At 32.9% G+C, this 11,225-nt stretch overlaps 1 protein-coding gene across 1 annotated transcript; it reads right to left on the reverse strand.

The window, feature by feature from the left end:
- Positions 1-3,528: 3,528 nt before the first annotated feature.
- On the reverse strand, positions 3,529-10,752 carry LOC107939101 (protein MICRORCHIDIA 7-like). Its single transcript, XM_016872380.2, is given in 21 exon segments — positions 3,529-3,927; positions 4,143-4,265; positions 4,366-4,453; positions 4,541-4,632; positions 4,810-5,186; positions 5,304-5,377; positions 5,461-5,572; positions 5,673-5,724; positions 5,986-6,081; positions 6,173-6,334; positions 6,711-6,812; positions 6,926-7,024; positions 7,357-7,485; positions 8,104-8,179; positions 8,712-8,796; positions 8,896-8,988; positions 9,168-9,246; positions 9,332-9,366; positions 9,495-9,569; positions 9,979-10,179; positions 10,182-10,752. Coding segments are annotated over 21 exon segments (2,505 nt in total). The 5' UTR covers positions 10,438-10,752; the 3' UTR covers positions 3,529-3,828.
- Positions 10,753-11,225: the final 473 nt, after the last annotated feature.

Consider the following 11,225-nt stretch of genomic DNA (forward strand, 5'->3'; position numbering starts at 1 on the left):
CCAAGACTATTTAACATTAATAAATTACAAACATCAATTATTTACCCTATTAACAAATAATCTCATTTTCAAAATTTCATTTCAATTATTTACCCTATTAACAAAGCTCGGACTATGACAGATACGCGGATTTCCACCCAAACACACCAGAATATCCAACCCAAACACACCCGGAATATTGTAAATCCTCCATAACACACCGGTATAATATATCCTCCCAAACACACCAATAAGGCATTAAATGCCTATTCGGATAAACCGAAGTATATAATAACAGAAACATCTTCTCGGCCGAACTACAATCTCTTCATCACATCACAAATCCAATGGCATGCCATTTGTATCGAATCTAGTCCGACGAGTTAATAGGGTATTATTTTACTTTTTCTAATTTCAATTTCACATACTTACCTCAAGTCTTATTTACCATACATAACAATTAAAATTTCAGCAATCAATAATAATTAAAATTCGAATTATAGTAATACACACCGTAATTCTCCCGTTTTAGTCCTCGATGACTTTCTCATTTCCTTTCGATGCTGATGCTTCAGGTTCTTAGTTGGCTACGAAAATAATAATTTATAAGCATCAATACAACATGATTCAATTTAATTCATGAGCCTAAACATGCAAATTTAACCATTTTTAATGTATATATATATAATTTCACCATTAAGCTGTCTACTTGAGTCATTGTTACTAAATTATTTATATCTTGAGCTACGAAACTCCAAATTAATATCCGTAAATTTTCCTTAAAACTAGACTCATATATCTTCTAATCATAAAATTTCCAGAATTTTTGGTCTAGCCATTTAGTACAGTTTATTCATTAAATACTCCCCTGTTATTTCATTTGATAGTTCTGACCTCTCTCTACTAAAAATAAATTATCTCATTGTACAGAACTCGAATAAGGTTCTTGTTTATTTATTTTGAAACTAGATTCATTAAGGAGTTCACATAAATAAATTACACTCCATTATAATTTTTGTACAATTTTTAATGATTTTCCAAAGTTAAAACAGGGCATCTCGAAATCACCCCGAACCAGTATTACAAAATTTCAAATATCTCTTGATTCATCAATTAATTGCTTACACTGTTTCTACTATAAGAAACTAGACTCAATAAGCTTTAATTCCATATTTTGTTCATCCTCTAGTTCAATTTATAAAACTTTTAGTGAATTTTCGAAGTTAGACCATTGCTACTTCCCAAAACTGTTTTGATGTAAAATGTTAATAACCAAATTTATAACACCAATTCACACCTTATTCCTATTCAAATTTCATTTAAACTTAAATTTAACTATTAAATTTTCAACATATTTTCTTAATTCCGAATTTTTCTCAATTTAGTCCCTAAAACACAAAACTTATAGCTTACTTTGCAATTCAATCCTTATATCTATTCTAACTTGAATTTCATTCAATTAAACCCCTATTTCATCATTTTATTCAACATGAACTTTGTTTAAAAACCAAAGAACTTCCAAACTAACAACTTAATTTCATCAAAAACTTGTTTTAAGACTTCTAAAATATCAAAATTATGAGAAAAGGACTTGATTGAGCTTACCAATTAACTCCAAGCTTCATAAACCCTATTTCCCCTTTTCTTTCTTCTTTCTCCCCTGTTTCTTCTCTATTTTCGTTTTCATTTCCTTTTCTTTTAACTTATTTGTTTCTTTTATATATATAATAATATAATATAATATAATATACTTAATTATTAAATAAATATATATATATTTTAATCAATAAAATCTTTGATATTTTCCACGTTAAACCGCCTCAGCTATAGAAAATAGTTTAATTTCCTCTTAAGTCCTTCTAATTTTTCTTTAATCTATAATTAAACTTTTACCCTTATTCAAATTTAATCCTTTTTACTAATTACTCTAAATTAAGCTAAATTTACTTAATTAAAACCTAATTAAACACACTACTAGACTCATAAATATTTTTAATAATTATTTTCGAACTTATTTCACTAAGACGGAGGCCCGATAACACACTTTTCTGGTGCCCACGGATTTTGGGTCGTTACAAAATTAGTTATAAATATTATTAAATTTTAGTAATACACTATACATTCCATTAAAATATTTAATGTTGAAAAATAAAAATAGACTAACATATAAATAATATTAAAAAACTAAATAATATTCATTAGAATTTACTAAATAAATATATATTTTTATCTAAAACTTGAAAGATAAATCTTAATACATTAGATGGTTTTAAAATTTCCCGTAAACTATTTTTCTATTTAGATAGATAAATAAATTAAAAAAATGGCACAAATATAAAAGGTTGGAATTAAATACTAAATTGCAAATTAAACTACCAATTATATATTCATGACTTAAAAGATCAATAGCTCAATTCTTTGACACCAGTTTAGTATTATATTTTCCATATTTTTAGTATTGATCGTCTCCTTGGTCTCTGCCATCAATTTTTTCTTCTTCAGATTAGGTGCAATAGCTCACTTAATATTTAAAAAATAACTAAAAAAGATATGACTAAATATTAAAAAAATCAATTTAAACCATCAAAGTAAAACATGTACATAACCAAGCTATTCATAGTTAAATTGGACAATTTTCAAATAATTTCTAATATATTTGATTAAATTTTAGATAATAAAGGTAGATAATGTATTTTAGTTTTAAATCTAAAATTTAATTATCTAGTTATTTAATTGTTAGATAACAAATATTTATAATCACTTCAATTTTATTCTTTAAATAATATTATTTAAGATATTTACTTTTAAAAATTTGATAATTAATTTTAAATTTTTTAAGTTATACCCAAAATTTAAAATAAATAATATATAAATAAATCATTATTTAATTTAAATATGGATAAGTTGTATAGTTGAATTTTTATTTTTTTAGTTAAGTATTTATCTAATTTATTCTAAACAAAAAGTTGTCCATGTAGTTTCTATAATTTAACTCAAATGATTAAATTTATCTAATCAACTATTTAATTATAAAAAATATTTATTAAATTTATTTTTTTTAAAACATTCAATAACGTGCCAATAAATAAAAGTATCACTTGTCATAATATTATATAAATGTATGTGCTAAGTAATATTATATTCCAATTATCTTAGCTTCAGTATTTTGTTATTAGTACAAAGTAATGTTATTATTATGGGGCGGGGGGACCAATGAATGGGAAGGTACAGCAGGCCTTAAGCCTAAAGACAGACGGGAAGAGATCAAAAAGACTCAGGGGGGATTGGCACTTTGGCTTTTCCATGTTTTGGGGGTTTTAATTTATTTGAGTTTAAAATTGGAAAAGGTAACTTCTTGCTATTAATTCGCCTGCAAATGGAGATTTATCTGGACGCCACCCAGAAACGCACTTAATGCCAAGCCAGACAGACAGCCAGAGAGAGGCTACCACCACCCAATGCCGCTTGCCTTCGCCAGGCCTTTTGCAGGCGACTATGAAACCAGTTAAAACATATTTAGTTATTAAAATTTAACCGCAATCCAACATCAAAATCAAAATATTCCCACCTCAGTAAGATAGAAAAAGAGTTATAAGCTGGCAAACTACTCAGTAACCTCCTATAACTATTAAAAAGTTAAAAAAAAAAGAAAAAAAAAAGGAAAATACTATATGCATAGCCTATTTGGATTGCTCGACAACCCAAGCTCAAGTATCAAAGCGTTTTTCAATGTACAATGGCACTATTCATACGTTAGAGATGTGAGAATATGGGGCCAAGTAACAAAAAGAATATAGTTCACGAATCACTTCGGTTGCTTGCTAACGGAAAAGCCGATAAAATAGTGCTCTACAGTGGCTCTCTACGCTCCTGCTTGATGTTGGGAGTTTTCATCTTCTCCAGTATCTTAACTTTGTCAAGCAACTCTTGGATGGTATTCGATGCGTCCTACAATGCCCCAACCAGTCTCAACATTGTTATCCCTTCCAGGGAAAAATGAATATTTGATTGGATGAAAACATAACAGATAAAATGAATGAAACTCATGCTTTTGTTAGCCACGAAACAGGTGCAGGGAAACCAAAGAATGAAGCCTTATGATTCATTCACAAGTTTTACTTGGGAAATGAATCACATTAGATAAAGGGTGGACAGATCATCACCTTTAGCTTTTTTCTTAACTTCTCTTCCTCTTTGTCTCTTCGATCTCTCTCCTCCGAGAAGATGCTAATGATACTTTCTTGTTCATTGTTCAGTTGCTCAATTTTTTTCAGCGCCTCCGCCAGCTGATATACAATAAATAAACAAAGAGTGTAACAACACCAGACAAATTATACCAGACAATTCCTAGCATTCTACTTAAGCTAGTTGGAAATTGGAGCATACCTCAATTTCAAGTGACTGGCACCGGTTTCTTTCCTGTTGCAAATCATCATGCAATTGTTGTTGATTCCCTCCCTCAAATTTCTCTAATCTACAAAACATAGTAGTATCTTTTAGGTTGAAGTCATGTAATACTGAAACCATTAATGATACAATATAATCGATATCTTCTAAAAACCTTTCTTTCAATTCAGAATTTTCCTGTTTCAACTGCTCCAGAATATGCAGATCAGTCTGGGAATGGCAACGCTCATCATTGAGACCACGCTCCTGCCAGTTCAACAAAGCGATTATTGAAAAGATCATTTTTGCAGACAAAAAACTGTAACACAAATATAACACATCCGAATGCTTGTATATAAGAATGAAAAAACATGACTGCATGCAGATAAAAGAACATCGCAAAGAAAAAGGTTGAATTAAAGATAAGAGATGCATAAAAATAACCTTCGACTTTGATCGTGTAACAAACTTTTGACTGCTCCCATTAGCTTGTCTCTTGGGCAAGACCTCGCACACATCATCGCTGTCATCCTCTGCCGAAGGAGAAGATGTTTCAACTGAGCTTAATCCTTTCCCAGGTCTCGTGGTGACCTTTGCACTGCTATCCATCCATGCCGTTTTCCTATTTTCACCCTTGCCAAACACATGACCATTCCCATTTCCACCACCCACTGCTTTAGGTAAATCCTGACATTCTTTTCCTTTTTTATTCCAATTTGAGGGTGAATACAACTTGTCCGAGTCTGTAGGTCTCTTGGTGCTGCTTGTACTCTTCTTATTTGATTGAGTAGATTGTTGCGCATCATGATCAGAAGAAGGATCTACAGGATCAAAAGGTTAGACATCAACCACGGATAACTTAAAGTCCACCGTCCACAACAATCTTAACTTTTAAAAGAGATAGATCACATAATTGAAATAAGATTTCAAGTGCACACCTTTGCCTAAAGACTGCTCTATACCTTTCTTATTACGCCGTGGAGCATAGCCAATTCTATGACAATTGGTGGTCCTAAAATGAAGTGAAAATCATTAGAAATTAGTTTGGATCCAAAGCAGCAGTAAAAAGAAAGGGTTACATTGTTGACAACAAACCAGTAAAGTTTTTGAATTTCTTTTAGTCGTGTTTCAAGTCTAGAAAGAACTGTTGTACGCTCAAAACCCTGCTTATCATGAGCTGGCTCAACAAAATTAGCCTCCAAAACACCTGTCATAAGAAGGAAGCAAATTAGAACTTTTTATGGCAAACTCTGCACGTTAGGATATATAAGTAAACTAACTAGGTGTGTGCATTGCTGAAAACATACCTATAACCCCACGACCATCACTCCCAGCAGCATTCCAAACCCTCCAAAAAGGCTGGAGAAAGAGATTAAAAGGACGAATTAGGCAAAAGCATTGTCAAAAGGAATTATGTGGATTGTAAATTTGACTATCATGTTAAGCAAAGTGCAAAAAACACGCTGTCATTAAATACATCATCAATATACAAGCAAAATAAATGGAAGACCTGTGTAGAAGAAAAACATCACAGATTAAACCGCCAGAGAAAACTTAACAAAGGAATATGTATAAGCAATCTGTGTGATACATTGCATGCAAAACAAATATAAAGCAAACCTTGATGAGTCGGTTTTTATGATAAACATTGAAACCTTGAACATCAATGTGATATTTGGCATCTTTCACAAAACCAATGGTCACCAAAGCAGCCATCTGATAACAAAAGTGCAAGAGAATCAGGCATCGGACAAGTATGTAGTGAAGGAAATAGAAGATAAATATAATACAAATCAGTACTTATTACATTCAAATCCTTAGGAGCCCCCTCTGCACTGGGATTTGGTCGATATGTTATCATCTCAGTGAGCATCATATCATTCACTATGTTGTGGTGCTCAACATCTTTCCCACTTAAAATGATTCTGAAGTTAGGTGGAAGTCTCAAATAAAGTATTGATGCATAACTCTGCCAAAGGAACACAGAAAATAAATCAAATAATATAAGCCAAAAATTAGATGTGCTATCTCAAGCTAGACATGACATCAGTTAAAAGCAAGTAAACCATCCAAGCTTTAAAAATCTTCATGTTTTAACCAAGAAAGAAATAGCTGCAGGTTCAGTTTTTGAGAAAAATTTCCAATTCACCTTGTTCACTTTAGATTTCAATAAAATGAAGTCAAATTTCCTTCCCATGGATAACAATTAAAAATTAAAATTTTTTAATATTGCTGCATAAAAGGTCCAACTCAACAGCTATGGCATGATAAAACACAAAGAGCCATTATCAAGGGTAAAAATCATAATTTGTGCCATGGTAAAAGAATAAAGTGATGATGGTTACCCTCAATGAATGTCTATATGTCAGAAAGTGCCTAGAGTTTGGAAACTCTTTTGCCATTTGTATATTTTTCTCGTCACGGTTAACACCTCTGAGTTGAATATCCTGCCAATAATAATTCACTCCCATAAGTTGAACATCACAAATGCTTTATATAATATTCTGTTCGCCTTAGATTTTTAATAGTAAAGACAAAGTCAAAGATATTTGAGACATACATGCTGGTCGGCATGAAAATCAAGCTCCAATAGCCCTTGGTCATCCTCCCAGAGATTATAAATAATAATTCGTGTGCCATGGTCTTTCATCAGATTGAACTACAAGCAGGAAAAGGAAACAATTTATCACAAACAACAAATGGAAAAGCGTAAAGCAACTAAAGATTAAAAGACAGGTACTGACAACCAAACTGATAATGACAAAATATGGACAAAAAGATTATGTAAGCTTATATATTGACGACAGTGCAAAGTAAAGAAAGAAAAGATGGGTCGGAATATGAGCAACTACTTTCCGAAACACCACAGCAACAATCATCTTTCTACTGGCATCAAAATGCTTGTTCCCTTCTGCCAATCAAAAGGATTTTTAACACAAAATAACATTTTTGGACCCAACATAGAAGTTGTGAAAAATGAACCAGAATTACCTGACGAAGGAGGTCTGCTTCACTTGAAAATGGAGACCACTGTACTATAGTTTCCGCATTCCTATCCCAATCACTGACAGTAGATCGTGTTATCTTGCTCCACTCATCTTGTTTCCATTCAAAATCTAGCTGTTCAATTCAACCCACATAATGATTATAGGGCTCGACTAGAGCACAGTTTCTGTCATAGCGTACCAACTATAAGTACATAAAATACCAAGCAAAATAGAAATATGATCCAAAATTGATCCCTACTTTCTCTTTTATTTTTTCTATAGTGAAATTGATGATGATTACAAGCGTGAGTTGAATTCGGAAAATACAAAACAGAAATGCTTGGTGAAATTATTTAAACTTTAGTTTTATGCATGTCATCATAGAAAAAACACCATAAATTAACAACCTCTGCAGTGAATAATGGGATGAAGTAAATCACAGATTAGCCCAACAACATGGAGTAATGAATTAGTGATTTATTCACTTAAGCCAAAGAGAAAGAAATAATGTCACTAACACAAGAAAACTGAACCAAAAAAAAATCTTAACATAATTCTGTCAAGTTTGCATGTTAATGAAAACATAAGTTCCACAATAGAAATAAGTCTACTTCTATTTCATTGAACCCATATCCACTTGGCTATAAAATTTATAGTGCTTATCTTTTGTCTTTTCATGTCCCATCCCAAATGCAATGACATTCCTACCAGTATTTTCATACAGACAACATAAGGTTCTAGTTGACATTACCATGGGTACCACAATGTCTTCCTTTCCTGTGCTTGTCAAAAACGTGTAGGACAACAGTCCAATGCTCTGTGTGGGGCTAAAAACAAAACCAGATAATATGATTACTTGCTGCAGTGACCAAAAAAATGAAAAGCAGAGTAAAAGAGGAAGCTGAGGAATTTTGGCATGTCAAATTTAAAAGTGTAGCATAAAATCCAATAAATGATAGCAGATATGCTTGAAGAGAAAACAACCAAACACAAACTCAGATATTTGAAAACTACTGCCACTGCTACAACAATGCATCAGTGTTAATATGGACAGGGATAAGTTAAGGCGAAGATTATTAAACACACCCAGTATTAACAACCAAAATGTTCAAAACTGAACAAGAAACCATAGAACGATATCTATTTACCCACTAAAAGCTCCCATTCTGCACAACTTTAACCACTAGCATCTTGGATTAAGGAAATACTGGTGAACCAAGTCTAACTCTAATCACTCTGATCTTACATTCATCATTCCCAAGTAACCACAATAGACAGTTACTATTTTACCAATAATCGAATAAAAACAATTGAATTAACAAAGATAACTCTAGTCCAAAATAATGAAGAAAGACTAACCGCTTTCCATCTTTTCCACAACACCGAGAAAATACAATAACATCTGCACCAAGCCTCATGGTACTAGTCTTGAATCCATTTCCATCTGAAGAAAAGGAATAGGGATATTAAAAATGTTCTATGAGAAAGACAAATAGGCAGCTAAAAAGTATCTCTTTTCCAAATAGTAGAAATTAGTAAATACATTGTCCAATGGTGTTTGCTATTTTGCTTTTTACAGAATATCCAAGGGACATGCACTGACGCATTTTATCAGGATCCATCCCACCACCATTATCTGCAATGAAACGCGATGAACATTCAAAGCTGACCACGTTATGAACAAAAAAAAAATGAAAATCTTAAGGAACTGAGAAAAAATGGGATTAAAATGGTACAGAAACTAAATACTCATTGAAAATAACTATTTTCAGTAGCAGCTTCGCACATATAGAATAAAGAACTCCAATGAAGTACCTTCAATGACCAACATTTGACTCCCATCCTTCTTACTTTTGAGCACATCTACATTAACATATGTAGCTCCATTGCAAACCTGAAATCAGAAAACTAATATGCTTGCAAAACTGGGAAAAGGAAAGCAACTATCACACACTAGGAAAGGTGTTGGTGCTGAGTACCTCATCCAAAGAGTTGTCCAGAAGTTCCGCAAAAGCTGGAGAAGTGAAATTAAAGAACATATCCAAAGGTCAAGAAAAAAAAAAGAAAATGTTAAAAGAGAAAAATAGCTAAAATGCATAGCAAATATATGTATATTATATATATGTTTTATGACAACTCTACCTCCAAGGGCCCATTTATGACTCGTTGCATTGGAATGTAGAAATTTTGGATGAACCCTGACATGATCCATACCACCTACAAGTCAAACGTAATTAAGTGAAGAAGCATTGAACAAAATCAACAAATAAAGAAAAAATACAGAGATCAAACAATCATCCGTTTACGCCCCGCATGACTAAAAGGGAAATTTGAATTTCCCAACAAATTCAGCAATTTAAAAAAAGTGATCCGGATATAGAGAGGTAAGCATATTCATCAAACAATGCAAAATTCAAAATGCATATACCCCACTGGATTGAACTTCTCTCATAACTCATAGAATTTCATCTTCTGATGGCAACATACAGTATCGTGTACTAAAAAAGGACTATAAAAATTTTTCGTGCCAGTAGGTTCCAAATTTGGAACCAAATTAATATCGCCATCTTGCAAGCAAGATATAAAACTAAACTTATAACATAGCATAATTAATCAACAGTTGTACCTGTAGATAACTCCCAAGCGCTAGATGGAGCTCCTTCATAATCCCCAGCCTTCCAGAACTGCTTGCAAAGCACACTTGAACTTGGACTCAAACTCGCACTTGCCGCCTGTTCCAGCGGGCTCACCGTCGCAGAAACCTCCGCAGCCGCCGTATCATAGGCTAACGGAATAGGAGCGGGATCTTCCGGCGGTAGAGGAGCCAAAACCCCAGCGGTAGCACAAAATCGACATCATTCACCTTCCGCTTCTTCGAAGCCCTACCTTCAGGTCCTTCCCCTGCAGAAACGACACCGTTTGGGTTATCGTTCTCGTCCAGATCGTCCGAATCGCTCGAGTCCGAATCGCTGCTACTGCTGCTGAGCTCGATAACCGAGGCAGATTGTTCCCGCACAGCGCCGCTTAGTTTCCGTCTTTCCGCGTTTAACGTTTCCATAATCTCTTGCTTCACGCGAACGTTCATTGTTTAACCGCCAAAAAAGATTAAAGGGGAAACACAACCGAAAATTCAAAAAAGTAATAGAAAAAAAAGATTCAATTTTCCAAGATTTCCTTAGCGAAGCCGCTTTTGCATGCGATAATTGAAAAGTTAGAAGTTTAAAACAAATGCAGATTCTGGAGAAAATTTTCTCTTTTAGTTTCGCTTGGAGAACAAGATTCGAAGAATGAACTAACTTGGATTGAAATAAGGTATAGTAATAAATAAAGAAACAAGACTGCTGGCGATGGTGTTGGCGTTTGGGCTTCTGGAGTAAGCCGAAAAGGTTGATTTCCAGTTTTTACGTCGGCTACTCGGCTCCCCCGACGGTTTTATATTTTCAGTTGTTTATTAATGGGCCAGAGCCGAAGCCTTTGCGGTGCCAACTATCTGAGTCTAGCTGTAATACATATGACCTATATTTGGGCCTTATACTTTAGGCCCATCTTCAATAATGTGTATTTTTGTTTGACGTGTATAATGCGGAAAATGTACTTTACAATTAACACTTACGTGAATAACGTAACAACGTAAGAGAATATCTCGATAACTAAAATTTAGATCTTAGAGTATCTCGATGACTAAAATTTAGATCTTGATAATATTGATGTGATTTGATATTTAATTTTTTTTTATAATCACATTATTATAATTTAAAAGAAAAAGATTTTAATTTTAATTTAATTATATATTTTTTAAAAAATAAATGCATCTATTTATTTTTATATTAGATATGTACAGTCCAAATTTTGCCCGAGGTAAAAAGCCCAACA

The sequence above is a fragment of the Gossypium hirsutum genome, chromosome A12 (genome assembly GCF_007990345.1).
Source record: "Gossypium hirsutum isolate 1008001.06 chromosome A12, Gossypium_hirsutum_v2.1, whole genome shotgun sequence".
NCBI lineage: Eukaryota > Viridiplantae > Streptophyta > Magnoliopsida > Malvales > Malvaceae > Gossypium > Gossypium hirsutum.